The following is a 26,981-nucleotide window of genomic DNA, read 5'->3' on the forward strand; positions in this document are numbered from 1 at the left end:
TAGAGAGCCTCGACCCTTGTTTACTTTTTCTGATTCATTGCCTTCACCTTTTCAATTCATGTAAAGTTCAATCCGGTCCCACAGGTTCTTTATCAGATAGCATTTCCATCAATAAGGGTGTCCGACAGGGATGCATTCAAGCCCCTTCACTTTTTAACCTTTTCCTATCTGACCTTCCCTCCTACTTCTCCAACCAAAGGGTTTCTCCCCCTGCCCTTAATGGTGTTCCTATACCCCTGTTACTGTATGCGGATGATGCAGTTCTCCTTTCACTAAATCTGGACTTCATCAATCCCTTACTATTTTTCAGGATTACTGTACATCTAATGACCTGACCATCAACACTAGCAAAACCAAAATCCTAGTATTCTCAAAATCTTGGTCCCCGTCAACCTGGAGGGTTGGTCACTCCATTTACGAGCAAGTCCCCACTTTCAAATACCTTGGCCTACTTTTCCATTACCGATTAACTTGGGCGGCCCATAGGAAGTTAGCTATTGCCACCTCGCATCATTATCTTGGGCCTCCTCCTCACCTCATTGGGCAGGAGGTCTGGTCTAGAGGGTAGAGCCTCTGTCTGCCTGAAGATAACATCCACAAGGTCTCCAGTTCGAGGCCACCGGCACCGTGCGACCTTGAAGCAGCTGACAAGCTGAAGCCGAGCTATTTCCATCTGCTCTGAGCGTGGGAGGATGGAGGCCAGAATGTGAAGCCAGATCGGAATGAAACACCTTGAATGTAGTGGTTCTTGAAAGAAAGAACCTTCTTTCAAATTGTAAAAATCCCTATTTAATAAGGGATTTAAATAAAGCCTGCCTATGTAAACCGCCTTGAATAAAGTCTTGAATAAAGACCAAGAAAGGCAGTATATAAATACCTGTTGTTGTTGTTGTTATTATTAACTTAAGGCGATTACTCGGTTCCATTATAGCACCGGTAACCAGTTTGTGCCTGCCGCCCTTCAGATCTTTAGAGCCAAGATTGTGGCCCAACTATTATATGGCGTCGCCATATGGGTTGCGGTAGCCAACAGCACTCTGGACTGAGTTGCGGCCGTTTTTTTTAGGAGGATTCTCGGAGTCCCAAACTCCATCCAGTTAGCTACGCTGACTCTCGAGTTGGGAGTCCACCTCCCCTCAACTATAGCATGGGCTATAACGTTTAAATTCTGGCTCCGACTCCATCTGTCCCTTCCATCTGACTCCCTTCTTAATGACCTGTTAAGAGACCCCTTTTTGTCTATCTGGTTTCATAAAATCGATTCCAAATTGAATTCCCTTGATTTGCCTTTGGAATCTTTAGCAGGCCTCGATATTAGTGGCGCCTATAAGCTAATCCAAACCAGGCTCTGGGAAGCTGAATTTACCTCTCTTTCTGCTGATCTTAACCCAGTATGTTCCCCTCTCTCTTTTGGTTTCTGCCCTTTACCAGGTCAGCCCTCTAAATATTTCGATACCCTAATAAATCTCCCTTAGAAGGGCTTTCATGCTCGCCCGTTTTAATATTTTCCCCTCCTCGTATCGTCTTGGCAGATTCTCCCGCATTACTCGGAACTGTAGATTATGCCCCTTCTGTCATCTCGAACCGGACACACTTGAGCATATCCTAATCCATTGTCCAGCGCATTGTTCACTCAGAAAGCTGTATTTGGATCCCTTTTTATGGCACCCTGCTGGTCCATTTATTGATCCCATTTTTGTTTTGCTTAGTGACAATCAGGCAAACATTACCATAGCAGTTGCCAGTTTTCTATCCCAAATTATTAACATATCCCCCCTTCCTGAACTCTTTTCTCTTTTTTCTTCTTCTCTTGAACCATTTTCCACATCCCCTCCCCATCATGTTCATTCTTTTAGAGACTGTTGTAATTTTGTTTACCTGTTTATATGCCAATAAAGGTATTATTGATTGAACTTAGAGAGCCAATGTACTGTCTTTTTAGTGGTAATGATACTTGCTCTTTCAAAGCTGTACTATTCTTCCTCTTAATGTCATTTTTAGAGTGCATTTCAAGTTTTCACAGCTTTTACTTCCATTATCACAGTAATCTTTATAAAATCCCTTTAGGGAACTCCAATATCATTACCTCTTCCCCTTATTGTAGATGGGGAGCCTGAGGCTGAGATGATAATGATCTGTCGAAGCTACTTCATAAGTTAATGGCTAAAGAGATAGTTGAATCAGGAATTTTCCCAGCTTATACTTGCTACCTATCCTTCTAAACTCATATACCCTTTTATTCCTTGTAACTTAGGCTTTGCTCCCTCCATGAGGTCAGTTCTTTAGAGTCAGTTTGAGGACCTCCATGTTTTTCTTGTATTGCTCGAGGCCAGTGTGTAGAAAGCAAAAGGCAGGTAACTTCTTTCTTCCTGAAGACGCCACTGATTTCCTTGTGTAGCCTCTAGCAGCTTTCCTGGACTCATGTTTAGTTCTGTAGATGGCACATGCAACATTGAACGAAAGGTACATTCTGAGCAACGTCTTTGAAGAAAGAAATGGAGGAAATTGTTCCTTCCACATATCCTCAAAGTTTGAGCAGTTTGGAATTTTGAGTAGCTGTAATTTGTAATGGAAATCAAAATTATATTTTTGCCCTGAAGAGGACTCACTGTTGTTACGTTTCAAAACACAACAAAGATGTCTTCCCATTGATTTGATTAGAACAGAGCACAGATGGAGGAGGTTTAATTTGTTCTCTACCTGCCATTTTCCTTGTATAAGTGCCTCCCACCTAAGCTCTTCTGCCAGTTGGACAGATAGCAGCTGAGAGTTTTTGCACTAGAAAAAGATAGAAGGGTTAAACAAAAATAAAGAAAATGAAATCCTTAATCCACCCTCCAAACATCATATCTAGTTTGGTCCTTTGTTGCAGGAATTGGGTGAGCATATATGTTACCAAAAGGGCTGTTTTGTTTAGGGGAATTATTACACTGCCCTTATTGGAAACCTTAGGATCATAGGCTGGATAACAAGATGGTGTAATGCAGAGAAATTCCCTTTTGCTTAAAGAGGAGACTGAGAGAAAGATAATTTTAATAAAAGGTTATAGTTTTATTACAAAAGCACAAAGGTAAACATAATGCACATGGAGAAACATACCAAGTGTATGTTTCTTGGTCCTAATACTTGAATCTAGTGTACCTAGCTTTCGTGGTGGTTGCGTGTAAAGAGTATTTGGTGCATCCGAGGAAATTAGAAAAAGGAAAGGTTGTAGGGAAGGATTTTAGGGGTCCCTACTGCTAACCCCAGCTGCTAACTAAAAATGGGGAGAGAAGGGGGAGAAAAAAGGGGGGGAGAAGGGAAAGAGTTCCAGGCGCAAGATAGTTACCTGTCCTGTAGAGCAGTTGGAGGGGTGGGGGAGAGTCCTGTGAAGAGGACCCTCTGACACAACACAGATGTGTTGGTCCTTGGAGAGAGAGCGAGAGAGCCAGAGAGAGCATGTGAGAGGATCCCTCTCTTAAAAAGGGGTTTGCAGACAGTGCTGGTAGCTTCGTTACTACCACACAGCAGGGTGCTTGGAGTGTGTAAAACATTGAAAGGATCAGGATGTCAGTTATCAGCAAAATTCAATGGGGTCAATGGCTGGCTTCCTAGATGGGAGAACTTAAACAATACAATGATTCAGCAACACAAGAAGGCAGTTCGTTTGCATACAGTACTAAAAAGTGATTGGGTTAGGAGACACTTTTGCATACAGTTCTTAAACAGTGATTGGGTTAAGACAATACAATGAATACAGTAATGTAGGAGACACTTAAACAATGATTTACGATGCCAGACTTCCTCCCATAATGTGTGACCATAGGGAGGTGGTGGTTGTGTAACCATGAGCCTGCGACTTGACCAGAGTTTTGGAAATGTGGCCTGTGTGAGAAGTTTAGCCTGCATGATATTTTAGTTCATAATAACATAACCAGATATATAGAGAAAATCACAACTAAAAGGCAAAAGGGGATTTTCACATAACATATATATTACTAATTGAGATGGTGTGAGGCTGGTGCAGAGAATGCAGTTTGTTTCCTGTGAGACTTTTGGGAAAAGCAAGAAAAGCTAAGTCAAATAACGGTGACACTTTGGGGGAGGGGGGATTGACTTTTTGCTAGGGAGTTGGTAGAAGAGACATGAATCTAGCAGCATTTGCCATATAAATGGGGAATGACGGCTAATCTTAAAGTGTGTCAAGTTCTAGCCTTGACTTGATGTGGCTGTTGATATCTTGCCTTATGATGACTATGGTCAAGGATTTCACAAAGGAGTGTTCGAAGAAGAAGTAGTAGTACAGATGCAGCATAAAAGTTGACAGCATAAGAAGTTGCCTTCTTCCCCTTATTGGATTTCTAAAATTCCACATTTCATTTTTTTTTTTTTAAAGGAAGAGTTTAGTGCCATGGTTTCAGAGGAAAAAAATACAATTTTTTTACATGAATATTGTGGGTTGTTCTGTAAATGGTGCAGAGCAAAATATGTGTGGTTTCTTATCCTTAGTGTAAATTATGCCTTTTTTCAAACCTTGTTACCTTAGCTATAGTTACTTGTTGGCAACCTTCAGTCTCGAAAGACTATGGTATCGTGCTCTGAAAGGTGGTTTTGGAACATCGTCTAGTGTGGCTGAAAAGGCCGATTCGGGAATGACAATCCCTTCCACACCGAGAGCAAGTGCAGTCTGTCCCTGGTCTGTCTCCCTGGCTATGGGCCTTCCTTCTTTGCCTCTTAGCCTCAGACTGTTGGCCAAGTGTCTCTTCAAACTGGGAAAGGCCATGCTGCACAGCCTGCCTCCAAGCGGGCCGCTCAGAGGCCAGGGTTTCCCACTTGTTGAGGTCCACTCCTAAGGCCTTCAGATCCCTCTTGCAGATGTCCTCGTATCGCAGCTGTGGTCTACCTGTAGGGCGCTTTCCTTGCACGAGTTCTCCATAGAGGAGATCCTTTGGGATCCGGCCATCATCCATTCTCACGACATGACCGAGCCAACGCAGGCGTCTCTGTTTCAGCAGTGCATACATGCTAGGGATTCCAGCACGTTCCAGGACTGTGTTGTTTGGAACTTTGTCCTGCCAGGTGATGCCGAGAATGCGCCGGAGGCAGCGCATGTGGAAAGCGTTCAGTTTCCTCTCCTGTTGTGAGCAAAGAGTCCATGACTCGCTGCAGTACAGAAGTGTACTCAGGACGCAAGCTCTGTAGACCTGGATCTTGGTATGTTCCGTCAGCTTCTTGTTGGACCAGACTCTCTTTGTGAGTCTGGAAAACGTGGTAGCTGCTTTACCGATGCGTTTGTTTAGTTCGGTATCGAGAGAAAGAGTGTCAGAGATCATTGAGCCAAGGTACACAAAGTCATGGACAACCTCCAGTTCATGCGCAGAGATTGTAATGCAGGGAGGTGAGTCCACATCCTGAACCATGACCTGTGTTTTCTTCAGGCTGATTGTCAGTCCAAAATCTTGGCAGGCCTTGCTAAAACGATTCATGAGCTGCTGGAGATCTTTGGCAGAATGGGTAGTGACAGCTGCATCGTCGGCAAAGAGGAAGTCACGCAGACATTTCAGCTGGACTTTGGACTTTGCTCTCAGTCTGGAGAGGTTGAAGAGCTTTCCGTCTGAACTGGTCCAGAGATAGATGCCTTCTGTTGCGGTTCCAAAGGCATGCTTCAACAGGACAGCGAAGAAAATCCCAAACAAGGTTGGTGCAAGAACACAGCCCTGCTTCACGCCACTTCGGATGTCAAAGGGGTCTGATGTGGAGCCATCGAAGACAACAGTGCCCTTCATGTCCTTGTGGAAGGATCTGATGATGCTGAGGAGCCTGGGTGGACATCCAGTCTTGGGGAGAATCTTGAAGAGGCCATCCCTGCTGACCAGGTTGAAGGCCTTCGTGAGATCTATGAAGTCTATAAAGAGTGGCTGTCGCTGTTCCCTGCATTTCTCCTGCAGTTGTCTAAGGGAGAATACCATACTCCCATCTGGCAGCACTCAGATCTCTCTCTCTCTCTCTCTCTCTCTCTCTCTCTCTCTCTGTGGGGAGGAGAGAGTTTCGTACATTAGAAAGTTACACCCTTATCAACCATCCATATTCATGAAGGAGGTGCTAGTAAGGTACTCTTAAAACATTGCCAGCATCTAAAGTGCTACATCTTAATGGACCTTGAATCCTGAGCATAGGACTGTATTGTGTAGAGGCCAGAAGAAGCACCAATGACTACTGCTGGACAAGAGCAGAGTCCTGAGTGGAAAAAGTTAAGAGTGGTGGACCTCATGAATGACCCCTAGGTATATTCTTAGAGCCAATTATTAGCAAATAATACTCATGCAACTTAATTTAGAAAACACTGTCCTTGATTTGAACTTGAACCACTGTTTAGGAATACATAGGATTTTTTCTATTTTTTTTTGCTGCATACAGTAGTGATAATGGTCCAACTATTTCTAGAATTCAAGCAGCTTTGGGTATCCTGACTACCTAGCTTTGTTACTCTACTACTGGATTTTTTGCCTGCTGTAGATAACTTTGGGCTGTGAAATAATGAAGATGGAATTGTCATTGTGACCCACAGGGAAAAGAGATGAATTGAGGGATTTCTGCTGAGAACAAGAATAAGAGTGGGCAGTCTGAATAAGCTTTCAGACTTAAGATGTTTTAATACCTCTGGCCTCCCTGAATTCCCCTCCCTAAATTCCTTCATATGATTAAGATCTAGATTGCAGGGGTTAGATTGGAGTTTTCAGAGTTTTCAGTATTGAATAGGCAAACTTATCTTTACATCGGTCTTTCTCTTTCAAATATTTGTTTGACTGTTTCAGATGCAATAAGTATCCAGAAACCCCAATCTTCTTGGTGCATGGTTCCATTATTGCTACAAACCTATTAGTATGGAGTCCTAGAGAAATACCAGGAGTTATTTTCTCAGGTGGTATTCATCTTGCAAATCTGTAAGCCTAGAAATATTTATAAATGAGATTTAGTAGAAACACTAGTACCAGTGCAGTACAGAATATTTAGTTTAAAATTATTCATGGAGTGCATGAGTGACATATTTTTACCTTGTAGCCTTTTTGAAATGAAGCCCTGTCTAAAGGCAGCTTGGATTCGTCGGCAGTCTCTCTGACTATATATTTAATGGCAGCTCTGTCTGCAATCGGAATACTTGCCGTGTTTGACAAACCAACCACCTGCTCTGAGAGATGAGGGATATTTCTTCTGATTCCCAGTCTCTAAGTATAAGCTGCTCTCCTGAGAATTTTGATGGATGTTCTTGGCTCACTTTTAATCATCAAGCAGTATTGGTTTTTCCATGGCATGCCAGGTGAGATGCATGCTAGAAAGGATATGAGGATGAAGTGAGAGTAGAAAGGGTGAAAATCTAAGAAAAGATTCTGATTGGGGAGGACAGAGCATTATTAATACACATGAATAAAGTTCTTGTTTAGATCCAGTTTGCTATTTTAGGGTCAAATGAGGCCTAGGAACTTCTGGTGTTTTCTGTCTTTCAAAAAGCAGCTGGAGCCCCTCCTGATATGGATCAGGGCTGGGAAGAAAGGGGGTATAACCCTGTGTTGATTTCCCATCTCAAATTGCTCCTTGTTACAATTAGCTGTTTTATTTTAGTGATAAATAGGGTAATTTTTTGGGGTTTTTTTCAGAGAGGTGATAAGGATTTAGACATCTTTTCCACATTGTGACTCAAAGTCCAAATTTCCCTGTCCAATAGTCGGTTTTTGAAAAAAGAAAAAGGTTTCAAGTTCTAATCACGGAATTTCCACATAGTATCTAGTCAGGCCCTTCGTGTTCTAAGGGCAGGGCAAATTGATAAAATGATTTTCAAGTAATCAGAAATAAAAATATTGTACAGGTGGGGCCTCTATCCATGAATTTGGCACCAGCGGCTTTGCCTCACCTGTAATGCCAAACCCCCAGATTCCCCCCCCCCCCGCAGAGCTCCCAGATGAGACTGGAACCTTGTTCTAGTCATGTCTGGAAGGTTTTCTGAGTCTTGGCAAGGCTCAGAATGGCCCCTGGGATGGTTTTTGGACCAATTCTAGTAAAACCGGAAGTTTTTACCAAAAACCGCTCAGGGGACCATTCTGAGCCACGGAGATCCCACGTTGAGGTGGCACGCGGTCTCTCCGAGGCTCAGAATAGCTCTGGACACAATCAGAGCAAGGCTCTGGTCAAGTTCGGGGCAAAAGTGGGCTCAGAAAATTATGGTTTTAATTATCCATTGTTTTCTGTATCTGCAGGGGGTCCAGGAACCAAACCCCCATGGATAAAGAGGCTTGTACTTTGTACTCCATTGTATGCTCTCAAAATGAACAAACACTAAGGAAAAGAATGGTCTTACCCGTTGGATAAATCTGATTTATGTAAGTTGCCTTGAGTTTACTGCAACAGCAATTGAAGTTGCAACCATTTTCTTGCATTATAAAAATGAGAGTGATTCTTCCATCTCTGGTGGTATGAAGAATCAACATAAATTCAGACCATGCCTGCCTGAATAGGCTGACTTGGCAGTAGGTGAAAGAGACTAAAAGAGTGCTCTGAGCACCACAGTCTTGGGTAGCTCACTAGTCTACATCCAAGCCTCAGACCTTGAATCCTATAGCTCAGGTCCTTGATGCTGTTAGTGGTTTGGCTTTGCACATGCACTAGTAGCTGAATACACTGCTTTTACTTGAGGCATATAGAACAGATACTTTTTGTGCATGTGAAAAACATGTGTTTTTCAAATGGAGGGTATTATTTCATATCATGTATGGAGTACAATATACTCTACAAACCACATCAGGGATGTTAGTCCCATTAACCACACTATAAAACTCCTTAGAACAAAGATGGGAGCTTTTTCATTTTTGTTTATTTTGTGATTCTCAGCTTGTCATGTGGAAAACTTCATTTCATAAAGTTCAGGTCTGTACATGGGCTGGAATCTAATATTTCTGTTTTCGTAACAAAATCCAGTGTTGTCAAGAAGCCTTGAAAAATTGGGTTTGCAAACAAACTCACTTTCCAAACTACCACTTCTTCAAAATGTACAAATTCAAAATTCTCTTTCCAATGATATAGGGTTCAAATGGGGGTTAGATTTTCAGGCTGGCTTCTGCAACCATGAGGACGAGAAGACCATTTGGGGGGGGGAAATATTAATGTTGAATGATGTACAGGTTTTGCCAGAGTTTTAAGGAAGACCTTCATACAAAAGAGAAGCTTTGTTGAAAGCCTGAAGACTGACTTAATTCAGAGGCTTTCTTTGCAGGGTTTTTATTATGCCTTGCCACATGTCAGTTTGGCTGCTATTCTTCTGGTTAATGCGGGTTTCTTGCAAAAATCTGTTTTGCACAGGAAATGATCAGAAAGGCCATTCTCACACAAGGAGTGGAATTTAACCAGGCCACTTCCCACTATGTGCCTTTGGAGATTAATTCTTAAAAGCCTAGCTCCTGCTTGCTGTTGTAGATTCTTGGAAGTTTGCTCCATTTTAACTGCTCCCTTGTATTGTCTGTGCTTTCTTTTCGCCTGGCTTCTGCAGTAGCCTGGGAAAGGGTTTACAAATCCTGCCTTGCCCCCTTTGCAAAGTTGATGGCTGGAGTTTTCCACTGCTACCCTCTAGTGGCCGACATGCTTTGTTACAGTGACAACAGTCCAGAATGGGTGAGGCAGAGGGAGAAATCAATAGACGAGAAAGCGAGACTGGGAAGAAGGAGCAGGGAGGAGTCGCTTCATCAGCCATTCTTGTCTTACAGAGTCCCAGCTGTCATTGGTAAAAAGCAGAAGGAGGGCGAGGATTTACTATTGTGTGAAACAAGGAGGGGGGAGACAGAAGGGGAGAGAGGGGGAGAAAGGAGGAGTGAAGAGGGGGAAAGGAAGGAAGCACGAATTGTTCCACCTGATCTTCAGCTTCTTTGCAAGCTGGTGCTGCACCCAGGTTGAAGGATAGGAGCCGGCTCTGCTCCAGTAGCAACAGCCACACATCATGTCTGGTTACCAGGGCAAGAAGAACATCCCCAGGATAACGGTGAGTAACCTGTTCCCCCCTCTCCCTATCCCCCTTCTTTAGTGCTTGCCTTATTAAGCTTTATTTGTTTTGTAATGATTTACTCCACCCGGCATACCACTGTGTTTTGTAAATAGCCAGTGCAGACTTGCCTGAGGGGACATCTGTGTGTGTTTTAAAAGGGATATTCAATAGCCAGGTAGGCTTGCAGAAGGGGAAGGGGGACGTGTAGGGGTGGCCCTGTGTGGACACATCTTGGACTTTGGTGATCTTTGCAGTTGGCAGGTTTAAGAATCTTCATTGTCTCATGTTCATATATTGTTTACAGAGAGCCTCTGTTTTCACAAGGCAATAATACTTGTCTGTAATATTTTTGTTGCTCAAACTGTTGCAATAGATTTTTCTCTGCCCCCCCAGCCCCCATGGAGGTCGTTTGTGTATGTTTGGCATAGTGAGGATTTAATGACCCTCTGTCTTGCAAATCTGTGTGGTGGGGAATGGGTTTCCTTTTTCCTTGTCTGATTCAGGGGTGTTTCAGCACTTTTTGCCCTGCTTTGGACAGATCCTGACTTTTGGGAGGGGTAGATCAGGCTGACTTTACAATTACATTGTTTTAAGTCTCTCATTCTAGTTTATTTTTTTGTTCTGTCACATTAAAAACAAGAAAGCCCAGGGACGTCCAAGTTGCCTGCTGCATAGTTTTGTTTGCTGCATATTTGGGTGCGTCATGTGCTTTGACTGGCGCAGGAAAAAGAGGAATTGGTTTCTTTTATAAAAGTGAAAGCTCTGATTTACAAACCAGTCCAAAGGATTTTTTTCTCTGCTTCTGGATAGTGGTTGGTTTGTATTTTAAGGTGAAGGAAAAAAGACCATAGGTGGAAACACAGTGTTTGCATCTCCCTTGGTGTGTGCCCTGCAGATGCGTTTCTAGTGGCTTCCTACTCCACCCTGATTTATTGTTGATGCAATGAAATGCCTTGCAGTAGGGTACCCCCTTGGTCTTTAATGGGCCTGGGGTTTATTGTTGCTGGCTTCAGATGCAAAGGAGTGCAGCTGTGCTTTGTCTCCAATGCATTTTAATGAAACCTTTTGTGGGATAGGGTATGCATTGGGAGAAGGAGTGATTACTCCATCTTTGAGGCAAACAAAGGAAGCACAACCAAGCACACACACAGGATAACTACCAAGCTTTTTTTCCTCCTTTCCCCCCTAATGTACCTATTTAGAGGATAGTGAATCTTCTAAAAAGACTTTTTTTGTATTGGGGGTTTTCAGAGTTTTTGATGGCTTCTTTTGTTCAGCTTGGATATTTCTTGGACATAAACCATTTTTAATCAAATTGATGCTCATGGATTTATTTTGTGTTGTGTTTTAAGCTCATGGATTTAAAAAAACCTACTTAATTAAGGATGTTAACCTTAACCACTGATGATGCTAGCTCTCTCCCCCCCCCCCCCCCAAGCAAATGTCACTCTTTCTGATACCTTGATTTGATTGAATCTCTTTCTGGTGCAAAAACACTGAAAATCACAGTCCAGATTTTGGGGACTAATTATAGGACAAGCAAACACACTGGCAACATCTTATTGCATGCTTGGTTTTTTGAAGAACCATCTGTGAATGAGACTGTTTTTAATATCAGAGTTAATTGGTATCAAAGTAACCTTTTGATATTTAAACCAATTCTTACCTGCTTTCATTGAAAGCAGGTAAGAATTGTGAGTGTGTGTGAGTGAAGTGCATATCCAGTACAGTACAGTGAAGCAATTGAGCGAAGATGGTCTCCTTTCTTCTCTTAGGGGTTTACAAGGTGTGACCTACATTCACTGAATCCCATGATATTGTTTTCTTTTGTGCTACTGCACCTGATTGCAGCAGTTTGCCTCTCTGAGTCTCTGTGCAGGCTGGCCACACCTACCTTGGTATTCAGCATATGCCTTGCTTTCTTTGAGACAGCAAGTCCCACAGCACCAAGGCACTTGGTAACCCACCCTGGTGTCTGAATTTTTTCTTCTAGCCTTGTCTTCCACTGTGGTGGAGTCCCCTTTTCCTTTTAACCTTTTCAGTAGTTCCCTCTTTTTACACTTGTATTTTAAAAAGCAATTTGGAGATGGTATAGCTAGGAAATGGCTTGTAAAACCAGAGTGTACACTTTAATATTGACAGACATAACTGCACTGCTAGTGTCAAACAGACAGTCATATACTGCATGGTGACTACATCTCCTTTAGGAACTGCAGTGTTGTGGAAACATCTTTGTTCAGTATATTCGACAATGTGGTTGTTCCTCTGCAGACCTTGGTGGCATACTGCAGGAATGATTTACTTTGTTTGAAGACCCTCTTTCTGAAAGGATCTTGCAACTTAAGAGGGTGTGTCTCCTTCAAGAAATGCTCCTTATGTGTGTTTATCATGCAACAAGAAGTACCAGATATAACTTCATGAGGGAAAGGACAGACTGGAGGGCAATTTTAGTGCTGCAAGAACCAAGACTTAAAAAATAAAGCTCTAAAATGTAGAAGCAACAATTAGCTGTGTCAGTAGCCAAAGTCTCCTTGTTGCCACAGCTTCTAATGCATCCCTTTGTTGATAGCACTTGTACGCTTTCACAAGAAGAATTACCTAGTTGTATCTGTGGGCAAGTCTAAAGGGTTATGTGTCATCTGTGCATATGGGCCAAAATCTTGCAAGACAAACACTGTGGTTTATGTCTCAGTCACACAAATACACAACCCCCCCTCCCCTGTTTTTGGAAATGTTCATCTTTACTTATGTATTTTTGAAAATCAGTCTAAAGAAACAGATGATAGGTTTCCTTTAGTCTTTAATACTAGTGCCGGTAAGCTGCAGTTGTACAGGTTCCTTTCATTGTTTTATAGATGCTGCTATCTTGAATATGGCCGCATGTTTCTAGTGTGGCTACTCTGTGCACCTATCTAGAAGATATTGAGGTGGGGCTAAATAGAATAAGTTGCAGAAAATGTTCTGGTGCTAGTCATTGACATTGCAGCTGAGCCCATGTGTGATGTATATTAGTACATGAAGTTGCAGACTGGATTTGGGAAGCCCCTGGGCTAGTTGTATTTAAAAGTAAAGCTGGGGGACAAGTAAAATACAGAAGACATGAAAAAATTCATGACTTGCTTAGAAGAGTCACTTTAAAAATTAAGTATGAGAGTAATCTCTGCTTCTTCATTTTTAGAAAGCAAAAGTCTTATGCAATAAAATGGCTATACTCTAGACCAGGGGTGCCCAAACCCTGGCGCCACTTGTGGCCCTCAAGGCCTCTCTATGCGTTCCTCAGGGAGCCCCTAGTCTCCAATGAGCCTCTGGCCCTCCAGAGATTTGTTGGAGCCCACACTGGCCCGACGCAACTGCTTTCAGCGTGAGGGCAACTGTTTGACCTCTCGTGTGAGCTGTGGGATGAGGGCTCCCTCCACTGCTTGCTGTTTCACGTCTGTGATGCAGCAGCAAAGGAAAGGCCAACCCTTGCTTTGTGCAAGGCCTTTGATAGGCCTTGAGCTATTGCAAGACCTTCATTCATTCGTATAAGTTCATCTTTAATATATTCATTTATGTAAATTTATTCAAATTTGAAATGTAAATTAATTCGGCCCCCAACACGGTGTCAGAGAGATGATGTGGCCCTCCTTCCAAAAACTTTGGACACCCCTGCTCTAGACCAGTGTCTCCCAAATTGTGCACTGTGGTACCTGAGGCTACTGAGGTGAACTTAGGGCACTGTGAGATGTCCCTAGTGGCCTCTACTTCCTGGCTCTCCTGGACGCTGCCATCTTGGATTGCTCAAAGCCAGTGGAAAAGCACTAGTGTTTCCTGCCCCTGCCACACCACCCAGATAATGTGTGAAATGTGCCTCCTTTATACTTTATTGTCCCAATTTTCCAAGGTTGGGTGGTATTCAAGTAGAAGGTGATGCAACATATATCACCATAAGAAAGTGATACAACAGGACCTTTCTTCTGCAACAACAATATGCATTGTCTTTGTAGAGTAAGAGGATTTGGGTAAGAGGATAGAGGAAGAGGACATTTAAAATGCTGGTTTGCCTCCATGTAATGTTCAACTATGACTTGTAGATTGTAAAGTGCTAGCCCTCTAACTGAAGTCAGGATGTTCCTTCTGTCCTGAAGCATGTACTTAGTTATCTCTGAACATCAGGTGACCTGCTAAGTGCCAGTAGAGGAGCAGGAATTGCATACAGATAGTAAGGTTTGTGTGTTTTTGAATAAATCCAAATTGGAAGAATAATAATAATGGAGAAGTGATGGTATCTGAAGAAGTAAGCATTTATTTAATATATCTCCTCTTTCTGTGAGAACCTCACAGCAGTCTGCATGTGAGACTATGGCGTTTGGGCCTGTTCAGCCTAGTAAAGAGATGCCTGAGGGGGGACATGATTGAGACATACAAAATTATGCATGGGAAGGATAAAGTGGATAGAGAGCTGCTCTTTACACTCTCACATAACACCAGAACCAGGGGACATCCACTAAAATTGAGTGTTGGGAGGGTTAGAACAGACAAAAGAAAATATTTCTTTACTCAGCGTGTGGTTGGTCTGTGGAACTCCTTGCCACAGGATGTGGTGACAGCATCTGGCCTGGATGCCTTTAAAAGGGGATTGGACAAGTTTCTGGAGGAAAAATCCATAATGGGTTACAAGCCATGATGCGTATGTGCAAGCTCCTGATTTTAGAAATGGGCTATGTCAGAAGGCCAGATGCAAGGGAGGGCACCAGGATGCAGGTCACTTGTTATCTGGTGTGCTCCCTTGGGCATTTGGTGGGCCGCTGTGAGATACAGGAAGCTGGACTAGATGGGCCTATGGCCTGATCCAGTGGGGCTGTTCTTATGTTAGAACTCCAGCATGTGTCTTGAGACCATTTTCTTTGCCAGCTGTGCAAAATGTAGTTCACGTTCTTGTCATAAACCTTTCAAATTGAGTGAAAGTGGAGAATCCACCCAAATAATATGAGCAATGGGTTTGAGATTGGACTGAGGAAAAAAACCAGGGAAAAAACTTTTCTTGTAACTTGGACTCTTCTGCATATGCATTCTGTGAAACTCCAGTATTCATAATTGTGTAAGTTTTATGCCTTCCAAGCATAGGGTCATGGTAGGGAAGACATTCTACCCTATTTTGAAACACATTTGGAAGATCAGATAATAAAAAATTGATCAAATTTACCCAGCCAATATTGAATTCTAGATTTTAATAGCTTTATCAGACCTTTTTGGCTTTTGTGCTGAATGGCTTCATTGCAGAGGAAAAGAGAGTGTTGGATATGTACAGGGGGATTAATAATGGTTTGGCCTAGAGGCAAAGCACCTAAACTTAAAGGATATATGTGACTACCTGTGGTACATATTGCCTCCTTTTTCAGGAAACATGTATTAATTAAAAACTTTATTTAAAATTTGGCCCCTTTTTCTTAGAAATTTGAATCAACAATTTAAACTATATTGATTTGGAAATAAACCTGCCTTACTCCAGATTACTGTTTTTTTTAATAATGAATTACTGAGAACATTAATCTAGAACAGGATAAACTGAAATGTGTTTAATTTAGATATTTCCTGGTCTTTCATATATGGTTTAGAAGAAAGTGTGTTCCACCCTTGTCTGGTTTGCAGTGGTGGTATTGAACCCCCAACAGACTTTTATAGACACCAGCTGTCTCCTTAAGGAATCTGGCAGAAGTGCAAGAAATTTCTGTATCTGCATTGGGGCCAATTTACATAACTACAAATAGGGCTTCCTTTCAAAGTCCATTCACATGACAACAAGAACAAATAGCTACAGTGAACTATGCAAAAGAGTCCATGCTGTTCATCACATGCATGACAGTGGTTTATGCTTGTGGCAAATCGCCCAGGGCTGACTTCTACTGTTGTTTTACCTGTACATAATTGATTTGAGCAGAAATAAACCTGTGCACTGGCATTCCTTGAGTATCCTTTTCTTAAAAAAACAAGTTGTGTGGTGTGGAGAAAAAAGGAAGGGAACCGAGACTGGCCTGCATCTGTCCAACTATCTTCTTGATTTTGCTTCTTCAGTCAGGCAGTATTAATATCTCTTCCTGTAGAAACACATGTCTTGTAGGATAACTTTGGTATAAAAGTCAGAAGTAGTTATTTCCTTTAGTAACAAAAAGGCATCTCCATGCTTAGAGGAGGTAACAGAAAAGTCCAGATCCATTCCAGAATCCCAAAAGAGAACCCTAGAAGGACTTGGTGCTCTTGCTGCAAACTCAGTAGCTGTATTCCCTCCCACCCAACCCTCTTGATCTGTACCTTGCAGATAAAATTTCCCTCAGGCTCAGTGGCTAATGATGCAGCCTGACATGGGCTGGCAGGAAGACATGGTTGGGTGTGGGGAAGCACAAATGAGCTTTGGCAGGATGAACAGAGTGTTTATTGTAATAGTCTGAGAGGTCTTCCTAAGCATGTAAAAGCCTTTGCTTTAGTCAGGCCCATTTCCTGATAAGTGCTTTGGTTTCCTCTTTAGTTCCTCTTGCATCTGAATGCATCTGGAACCTTCTGTGCCAAAATAGACATGATGTCACTGAACGTACCCCCCCTTCTGCCTTCCAGTTAATGCCTGAGCTGGTGCCAAACTTCTGATTTTCTTATTCAGATGGCAAGTGTGTCTGGCACCAGGGCCAGTTGCAAATGATTATATATGCACGTCTTCTAAACTGGAATTTTTTATTCATGACCTGGTGTATACTATACAGATGGGACTACTTAGATAATTAGCAACAATAACATGCAGCCACTTTTCATATCCATACCATTAACATTTTTTTGTGGTATTCTATGTGGTATTGTGACAACAGCACATAATAGATTGAAATAAACTTGCCACTAAATGCATGCACTGGGTATTGTTCTTTTTTCAAATGTTTTGTCTGTCACTTCAGTCTTTTGATTGTTAAAGAGAGAAAAATGTACTTCATGGACAAGTAACTTGAATCTATTACAGAGGGAGGCAGGATGGTGTTGAGAGGAGTAAGCAAACTTTCTCTTCCTCCTGTAGGGCTGTCCACATCCAGGCAAGGGGAGGTGAAAATTGGACTCTTATGAGCTCACTTGGGATCTCTGAAGTATTTATTTGTTTGATTTATATCACACCTTTTTACCTGAAAGGCACCCAAGGCAGATTTCAGCACATTAAAATATGTATGTAAATTATAAAATACATAAAAATATATAATACGTATGTAGCATAATATTTTAAAAGCCAATCTTATCAGGTATTAAAACCATTGGACTTGAAACATTAGATAATTAATAAAAACCACCAAGCACCATCCTGCAACCAGCAAATGTTCCCTTAAAAGCCCTGCTGGGTTCAAAGGCTTTTTGAAATAAGAAAGTCTTCAGGCCTCACTGGAAGGCTTCTAAAGAAGGAGCAGTTCTCAACCCAAATGGGAGGGAATTCCATAGGTGCCCTGAGAAGTCCCTATTTCTGGCTGCCACCCCCCTAGCCCAGCCATTTTCAACCACTGTGCCGTGGCACACTGGTGTGCCATGAGTAGTCCACAGGTGCGCCACAGGAATTTGGGAGAAGGTCATTTATTAGTAGGGCCAATGGGGGATGTGAGTCCCCCACTGGCAGCACGGTGTGCCTTGTCAATTGCCAAAAACCTGATGGTGTGCCTTGATAATTTTCGTGCCTTGTCAGTGTACCATGAGATGAAAAAGGTTGAAAATCGCTGCCCTAGCCTCTCTCAATGGTAGCACATCCAGAAGTACAGTAGTAAAATTGTATTTGCATTATAGGAACAAAACATATGTTTCTTTAAAGGGAAGCTGCTTAACATTCCATTCATATATCATCTTCAAATGTGCTTCAAATTAATTTTTTAATAGGTTCAAGGGAATCTAAGCTTTGAGATGTAGAACAAGGCAAAGCAGCAAACAGTAAAAATCAGTTAAAGGCCATTGTGTATATTAGTAGGGAAGGGAATGTTTATTTGAGAAAGGGAAGAAGATGCTTGTTTGTAGAAAATGGGCTTTAAAAACATGGTTGATGCTTAGGAATTATGAACTGTAGTCAATACTTGACATGTTTGTGACTGCTTGCACAGCAGTGACTTGAAAGAGGAAAGACATCCTCATTTTAGAAGTAAAATGTCAAGAGAATGGAAGGGGACATAGGGTGGAACTGTTGCAGTGAATTGCCTTGTGTTAACTCCTAGTCTTGGACTACTTAGACTAGGACTTGTACATTTCTTCTGTATTTAAAATGCAACAGAAGTGTCTCTTGTGCCTACTTGACTGGTGTGTTTGGATTGCACTGAAAAGCAACCATGAAATGCACAGCAACAGATGCTGGCACTAAGAAATTAACCAGATGTTTATGTGAGTTTGTTATATAGTAATGAAAAGCAGGTCTGCTTCATCTTGTCACGAAATAACAAATTTGATTTGGAAATACAGTTTAAAAAAATTAGCAAAATGGACTTAGTAACAAGGTTTTCCAAGCCCTGTGTACTGATGTTGCTAAATCTGGTTTAGACTTGTATACTTGTTCTTGAGTGGAATATTAAGTTGACTCTCCTTCCTGAAATAGATAAAACCTGGGTGTTATAAAAGATGTGTAGCGTTTGGTTGGTTTAATAGGTTATGATAGCATAGTGACTGATCTACACTCTGAAACAGTGTGCCTAAGAAAGTGCCTCTTGGTGATATCCCCTGCTGTCAATTATGTTCATGTATTGGCTTCAATTATGTTCATGTATGGGCTTGCTTTGTATTCTGTTCAAAGTAAGTCTTACCTAGCAGGTATGGAGGCAGGACCTTATTTATTGTGGTACAGATACCTCCCTCATTTCCCCCTCCACCTATAGGATGAACTACTTAAGCCTATTATTTTTTGTTGGCAACCTTCAGTCTCAAAAGACTATGGTATCGTGCTCTGAATGGTGGTTCTGGCACAGTATCTAGTGTGGCTGAAAAGGCCGATTCAGGAGTGACAATCCCTTCCACACTGGGAGCAAGTATAGTGTGTCCCTGGTCTGTCCCCCTGGCTATGGGCCTTCCTCCTTGCCTCTTTGCCTCAGTCTGTTGGCAAAGTGTCTCTTCAAACTGGGAAAGGCCATGCTGCACAGCCTGCCTCCAAGCAGAACACTCAAGAGACCAAGGTTTCCCATCTGTTGAGGTTCAATCCTAAGGCTTTCAGATCCCTCTTGCAGATATCCTTGTATCGCAGCTGTGGTCTACCCATAGGGCGCTTTCCCTGCACAAGTTCTCCATAGAGAAGAACCTTTGTGATCCAACCATTGCCCATTTTCACGACATGGCTAAGCCAACGCAGGTGTCTCTGTTTCAGCAGTGTATGCATGCTGGGGATTCCAGTTCGTTCCAGGACTGTGATGTTTGGAACTTTGTCCTGCCAGGTGATACCGAGGTTGCATCGGAGGCAGCGCATGTGGAAAGCGTTCAGTTTCCTCTCCTGTTATGAGGAAAGAGTCCATGACTCACTGCAGTACAGAAGTGTACTCAAGACGCAAGCTCTGTAGACCTGGATCTTGGTATGTTCCATCAGCTTCTTGTTGGACCAGACTCTGTTTGTGAGTCTGGAAAATGTGGTAGCTGCTTTACCGATGCGTTTGTTTAGCTCAGTATCCAGAGAAAGAGTGTCGGAGATCGTTGAGCCAAGGTACACAAAGTCATGGACAACCTCCAGCTCATGCGCAGAGATTGCAATGCAGGGAAGTGAGTCCACATCCTGAACCATGACCTGTGTTTTCTTCAGGCTGATTGTCAGTCCAAAGTCTTGGCAGGCCTTGCTAAAACAGTTCATGAGCTGCTGGAGATCTTTGGTAGAGTGGGCGGTGACAGCTGCATCGTCGGCAAAGAGGAAGTCACACAGACATTGCAGCTGGACTTTGGACTTTGCTCTCAGTCTGGAGAGGTTGAAGAGCTTTCCGTCTGATTGGGTCCGGCGATAGATGCCTTCTGTTGCAGTTCCAAAGGTCTGCTTCAGAAGGATAGCAAAGAAAATCCCAAACAGGGTTGGCGCGAGAACACAACCCTGCTTCACTCCGCTTTGGATGTCAAAGGGGTCTGATGTGGAGCCATCAAAGACTACAGTGCCCTTCATGACCTCGTGGAAAGACCTGATGATGCTGAGGACGCTGGGTGGACATCCAATCTTGGGGAGAATCTTGAAGAGGCCATCCCTGCTGACCAGGTCGAAAGCCTTCGTGAGATCTATGAAGGCTATAAAGAGTGACTGTTGTTCTCTGCATTTATCCTGCAGTTGTCTAAGGGAGAATAACATATCGGTGGCAGACCTGTTGGCTCGGAATCTGCACTGCGATTCAGGGTAGACTCTTGCTGCAAGTACCTGGAACCTCTTCAGTGCAACTCAGGCAAACAGCTTTCCTATAACGCTAAGGAGAGAGATAGTTATTGCAGTCACCCCTGTCGCCTTTGTTCTTGTACAGCGTGACGATGTTTACATCCCTCATGTCCTGTGGTATTCCACCTTCTCTCCAGCAGAGGCAGAGGATTTCATGCAGCTCAGTGGCGATGATCGCTTTGCAGCACTTTAGGACTTCAGCAGGGATGCTGTCTTTCCCAGGTGCCTTGCCAGAGGCAAGGGAGTCCAGGGCCACGTGAAGTTCTGCTAGGGTTGGTTCACTGTCAAGCTCCTCCAATACAGGCAGGCACTCGATGTTGTTCAGTGCTTCCTCGGTTACTGCATTTTCTCGGGAATATAGCTCAGAGTAGTGCTGCACCCTGCGTCCCATCTGCTGCGCCCGGTCCTGGATGACCTCACCTGTGGCAGACTTCAGAGGGGCAGTTTTCTTCTGTGTTGGACGTAGGGCCAGCTTGATACCGTCATACAGCCCCTTGATGTTGCCCGTGTCAGCTGCTATCTGTATCTGGGAACAAAGTTAAGCCTAACTTAACTTAAGCCTAACAGCAGATCTTTCAGAAGAGGATGAAGACAGCCTTGTTCAACTTGGTGTCTGGGGGATAAATGACTAATTTTAGTGTTAATTGCAGTGAAACGTTGCTAGATCAAGCTTGCTTTGAATGGAATACAAAGCAAGGCTTTGCATGGAGATCTTAATTGGCAGTAGGGGCCATGAAGCAAGGGATACTTTCTCAGGCAATGCTGCTTTTTAAAAAAGAAACATTAATCCTATAGGTATTAATGGCAGGGATAACGTAACATGTAGTTAGACCCTTATAGCCCAATACTAACTTATTCCGGAGCAGGCCGGCCGGTGGGTGTGCGCTGCATCCAATGCAAGTTTAGAATCAAAAGCAGTGCACCCTGAGGCAAGGGAAAACCTTTCCCCTTACCTAATGTCACACTGCAGCAGCCCCAATGGGTCTACCTGGATCTGTGCCACCTGACAAGCTGGCGCAGATCCAAGCAGAATGGAGCAGCCAGGGGCTACTCTGTGTCTCCTGGGAACAGGGCTAGAATCCGACATAACTTCCAGATCTTGGCCCCGCCCACCCTCCCTCACCCCGAAACGCTTTCCTCCCACCTTCTTTCCACCCTCCCCACACACCCCAGACCCCTGCATCGGCAGAGATTGGCCAACACAAAGTTACCCCCCCCCGCTGGATCTGGCTCAGGGAGGCCAACACAACTTCTTGTGCCAGCCTCCCCGGCTCCCAGGTTGGTGCTGACACTAAACAGGAAGCAGTTAACTTTCACTTCCTGTTTAGTGTTGGGTGTAGTTTAGTCAGGCATTCAGGCTGCAGGCAGCTTGCTCTCTTCACACTATTTGCTTCACTGCTTATAGCACTGTTTAAAGCAAAAAACACTTACCAGTAAGCCTTAAAAGAACAATGGAAGTGTGGGGGGCAAAATTAATGTAGGTGTCCCCTGTATCCGTAGTTTTTGTATCTGCGGGGGGACAATACTGATGTGGGGGCACATATGTACGTATTTAGATTATTACAGTAGGGCTTGAATGAACCTCCAAATTACCCTTTCCACAGCCACCCCTATTCTACACCATTAGGATTCCTTACCAACAAGTATCCCCAATAGCTTAATAATAACAGAATAAGATCTGAGGGAGGAGTCCTACTTTAAGAATGTTGCCTTCTCTCTTCCTCCCCGAAATTAAATAACACAAATCTTGTGCAGAAACAGAACTTGTTAAGATGTTTTTCTTTGTCTCTCATGACATTTCAGTCTAAAACCTGTGTAGTCTTAAAAATTTTAGGGAATGTAGACACTGTGAGATTTTTTCCTTAACCTGCATGTAATTATGTCTCGCATGTATTATGGTTGTGATAATAATAGTGATATCACTTAGGTGAAAATGAGAACAGGAGAAACATTTAATTTCTCTGTAAAGTATGGGTTCAGAATGACTTTTGAAGATAAACTTAGAGACAAACGCTCAACTTTGCTAGGAACTTTTTTGGCAGTTTTAGGAAGCTTTTTTTCCCCTCCAGTTAACCTAAACTGACCATTATAGAATATAAACACGCTGGCCTTTATCCAAAATTCCTATGGTTCCAAAGTGTACATCATGCTTCCTGCAAGAAGCTATTCCATACACTTCAGGATTTGAATGTGTGCTGATGGTGGAAATGGGAACAGACCAAAACATCTGAGCACATCAGATGAACATGTACCAAAGTACTGTATATGCATATTTATCACTGCATCATATGCTTAGAGAAAGTGTTAACTTACTCATCAATAGCCCTTGTTAGTAATAGCTGCGGGTCTTGAAAAGTTTTCTGTTTCTGAGAAGTGAGTTTCCATGCTTTGTCTTTAAACTGTTTTAGAAATTTTTTTCCCAGACTTTGGCATCATTTTCTCTCTTCATGCAATGGTACATTTTCTAATAAAACATTAATTCATGATTTTCAGTTTCCTTTTTTGTCAGTCCACATTTCAACACCTTCTCTTGCAAGAGACTAGGATCCGGCATAAGTTCCGGGTCCTGGCCCCACCTCGCACTCCCTGCCTGCCTACAGGCCCGCCCACCCGCCCTCCTCCCACCCTGAAATGCCTCTTCCCCACCTCCTCTCTGCACTTCAGATGCCCCCCCCCCCCAGATTCCTGCGCTGTCTGAGTTCGACCTGTGCAGACTTACTGGGTTTCGGCACAACAGAGGCTGGATGCAGTCTCCATGGGCTGGCGCACATTCTTGTGCTGGCCCAGCTGACTCCCAAGTGGGCACAAACCTGCTTTACGGCATGCACTGGTCCAGGGCACAGTTAGGATTTCACCCTGGGTGTGTTACAAGGTAGAAATGAACTGGAAAGGAGACTGTTCTTCTGTGGTCTGGCCTGGGATATAAAAAGGAAGCAGACCTCAGTACCTATTTGCCTGCCTAACCACCCTTGCCATTTTAAGCTTACAAACCTCTCTGTAGGCCATGGTTCTTTGCTACTTGACCACAGGTCAAGCAAATTTTATTTATTCTTAAACTGTGTTGCTTCTGGTGACTTAGACTTTTTTGTCTTCACTGCAATTCCACTTCAGTGGCATTGCTGGGTGTTCTGCTGCCCTGGGGCTGTTCCTTTAAATACTGCCCCTGCCTGACCCAGAAGTAATGGCGATGACATGATGTCATCACTGCAATTATGTGATGACATCTCTTCTGGCATGCTGTGAGCAGTTGCATACCACTTGGAGCGGCTGCACGCTTTTTTTACTTTGAAAGAAGTAGGTGGCCACTCTGAGCAATGCACAACCACTCCAAGTGGCTGCAGAGGGGCAGTGGATGACAGTGGTGCCTCCCAGGTGTGCTGGCTGGGGATACTTGTTCCCCCTGCCCCCTCAGGTACGCTAGTGTTCTACTTTGAAGGGCTTCTGTTTATGTACCTTGTTGCAAGTGTGAATTAATGTTGTTTACAAATTTGGGGGGCAAATGCACGATGTGAGGTTGAGCAAGATTGAATAACCTGCAAACTTAATGAGTCAGGTTTCTTTAAGAGGCCTTAGGCTATTCAGGCACCCAAGTTAGTTTGATGACTAGGATGCATTAGCAACTGGGCCTAGGGAAGTGGCTAAGGGCCACAGAAACAGATATTCTACTATGCACCATTCTTCCTCTAAGATACACCTAGCAGGTAGACTGGTCATTGCAGTACTAAATCCCTGCTTTCTTCATGCAAAAATTGTTTGAAAGTTTGATTATGAATAAAGTTTTGGTTTTTGTGTTGGCCCCATATTACTATATTTCTGTTGTGGACATGGTGCATAGAAAAGAGTATGCAAATGTTTGTTACTTCTGACACTCAGAGCTTTTTGTTTTTCCCTTACAGAGTGATCGTCTTCTTATTAAAGGAGGGAGGATAGTCAACGATGATCAGTCATTCTATGCTGACATTTACATGGAAGATGGTCTTATTAAGTACGTATATAGTTCTTATGGCTGTTATCTGGTGTGTGTGTGTGTGTTGGTAGTTAGAATTTATTCATCTCTTGAGAAAAGAGTAGGTTTCCAAGAATACTTCTGTGCCTGCTTATGTTGGTATGAACTATCCTCTTGCTCATCTCAAAAAGTCATTCACAGTACATTAATCCATGTCAGTGCATTTAAACTGTCATAATATTGAATTATCCTCCACCAAACAGAAGAGAGGACAAGTGTAATTTATGTTTGGTTTCTATGTGGCCTTACTGCATTGTGAAAATGACTACATTTTTTCACTGCTTTAAAGCAGCTGTGTCTTTCAAGGTTCTGGGAGGTTTGAGGAACAAAACTGTGATGCCTTGTGTTTTATCTGGCTTCTGGCTGTGTTTATGGAGTCACAGTAATGACTCTAGTGGTTAAAGGCTAAAATTGTTCTAGTGTGGAAATACATGCAATTAGAGCTAAATCCCAGTGCAGTGGTGTTTCAGTTGTGGGATATTTTATAGTCAGAGATCTTTAATGCTCTTTTCCCTTTTAAAGTGTAAAAGCAAATATCTAAACGTTTCTTTCAGGAAATATTTTTAAAAGCAGCAGTAGGGAAATAAAGTAATATTTAAGAGGAGGAAACTTTCCAAGTTGCTTGAAGCCTGAGGGAAAAGACGGTTTATTAAGTGCTGGTTTATTGCTCTGAAAGACATTTAGAAAGTAGTACCATCTGCAGAATATGCAGACCTTATGAATAGTTTTTTAAATGTCATGAGCTCATTGATGACAAGGTATGGGTGTTGGGCTACTATAGCTTACTATATCAGGAAAGATATTTTAAAAACCTATAATAAAATACCAGTTTTGATGTGAAGAAATGTTTTGTGTTGGCAGCAATTGGCTTGGAAATTGCTTCTATTAGGACTGCCTGTAGCATAGCAGGTGTCCCCGACATACATGAGGGTTTGTTTTTGCTTTTTTAAAGGGTTTTTTTTAACCCATTCAGACAATGTGGTTTATTGAAGTAGACAGCGGTGGAATCAATATACCCTTGTTGTGGAATCAGTGTTAGTGTATCGGCAGGGAATAGTGGACAGATATAGGAGAACTTATAGATAAAGCTTTGGGGCTTACTTATTTGTTTTAAATAAGGCGTGGATGACTTGGTTAGAAATGTTCTCCTATGGCTCATGTTAGTATTAAATGGGGCTTATAATTGCAGGAGTGTTTTCAAAATTTGTTTAACGTGCCTGTGAAGGAGCTGAATTCACTGCAACTCATGTAGTATTATTCCATTTTGATGATGATCTTGATTTTGGCAACCAAAAAATAATGTATTTCCATTCAGGGAAAGAGAAGATTCAAGGAGGGAAATGATCTTTCTAACACTGCTGTAGCACAATGGGTGCATTGTTTTAAAACATCACTGAGCAGATAAGAATATACCTGTGAAAGTTCCAATGCATAGCAAACTCCAACGAAAGGCTTTTTGTTTGCTTTAAGATTTTTTTTGATGCTTGTAGGTTTGTTTAACTCTTGGGGCTGGGTCAGCAGCTGTGACATTATATTTGAGAGAGAGACATTATATCTTTGTAACAAGTAATCCTAATTATTGGAACTTAAGTACTGAAGGGATGTGCCTGTCTGTCAAGGTAGAGCTGCTTTTAAGGATTTTTGCAAGCTCTCACTTTACCTCCCATCTCTTCTCAGTAAAACCCAGTTCATGTTTTTTGTGCGTGTTTTCTTAAACTTTTAAAATTCTGTTATAAGAAAAACCTCAAGGTTTGAAGGCAAAAATATAAATTATGTTTCATTTGCTGCCATAAACATGGAAGCAGGGCCTTGATCTTTTCCTGCTCATTTTTAGACTAGAAAAAAAGTTAAAGGACTTATGGTTAAACATAATTTTTTTCAACTTTTACCTGAAACTGCTGGGGGAGATCATCTGGGGAGCTGGAGTAGGGTGTCACCAATATGCTGATGACGCCCAGCTTTATTCTTGCCATCTCATTTTGGAGAAGCTATGTCAGTCCTTGAGCAATACTGATGGTTGAATGAGGACCAATAGGTTGAATCCAGAAAAGACAGAGGTCCTCCTGATCAGGAAATCTTTGATGCAAAGATTGACAGCCCAGTTCTAGCCACACTTTCCTGGGAGTAAGCCCCATTGACTCTAATGGGACTTACTTCTGAGTGGACATGCATACGATTAGGCTGTGAGTCATCTACCCACTCTTAATGGGGCTTCATGCCCCTTGCAGGGTTCACAGTTTGGGAGTGCTCCTAAACTCACAGTTCTCCCTGGAGGTGGCAGCTGTGGCCACGGAGTTTGTTTGCCCAGCTTTGGCTGGTGCACTCACTGAGGCTGTACTTGAGTCGGTCAGACGTGATCGTGATGGTCCATGTCTCAGTGACTTCAAAACTGGATTATTGTAATATGCTCTACATGGGGCTGTAGTTGAAGACAGTTTGGAAGCTGCAATTAGTGCAGAATGCTGGGACCCAGATGGTTACTGGAGCTAGACCACCTTTTGAGGGACCACCTTCTCCCATACATTAAAGTACACTCTCTTAGGTCATCTGAGGGGGCTATCCTGCAAATGCCACTTCTGTCCCAAGTTAGAGGGATCCCT

The 26,981-nt window shown here is 42.8% G+C and overlaps 1 protein-coding gene across 2 annotated transcripts in view; it reads left to right on the plus strand.

The window, feature by feature from the left end:
- The window catches only part of DPYSL3 (dihydropyrimidinase like 3), a 71,155-nt gene that overhangs the window by 21,474 nt on the left and 22,700 nt on the right, over nucleotides 1-26,981 (plus strand). Inside the window, exons 1-2 of one of the 2 annotated variants that reach the window (XM_066618361.1) lie at nucleotides 9,824-10,003; nucleotides 24,272-24,360. In XM_066618361.1, coding sequence (XP_066474458.1) covers nucleotides 9,962-10,003; nucleotides 24,272-24,360 — 131 coding nt within the window. In that variant the 5' untranslated portion in view covers nucleotides 9,824-9,961. Of the gene's footprint in view, nucleotides 1-9,823; nucleotides 10,004-24,271; nucleotides 24,361-26,981 lie in introns of those variants that run through there. The other variant, XM_066618360.1, reaches the window with a different exon arrangement.

Source organism: Tiliqua scincoides, chromosome 2 (genome assembly GCF_035046505.1).
Source record: "Tiliqua scincoides isolate rTilSci1 chromosome 2, rTilSci1.hap2, whole genome shotgun sequence".
Lineage (NCBI taxonomy): Eukaryota > Metazoa > Chordata > Lepidosauria > Squamata > Scincidae > Tiliqua > Tiliqua scincoides.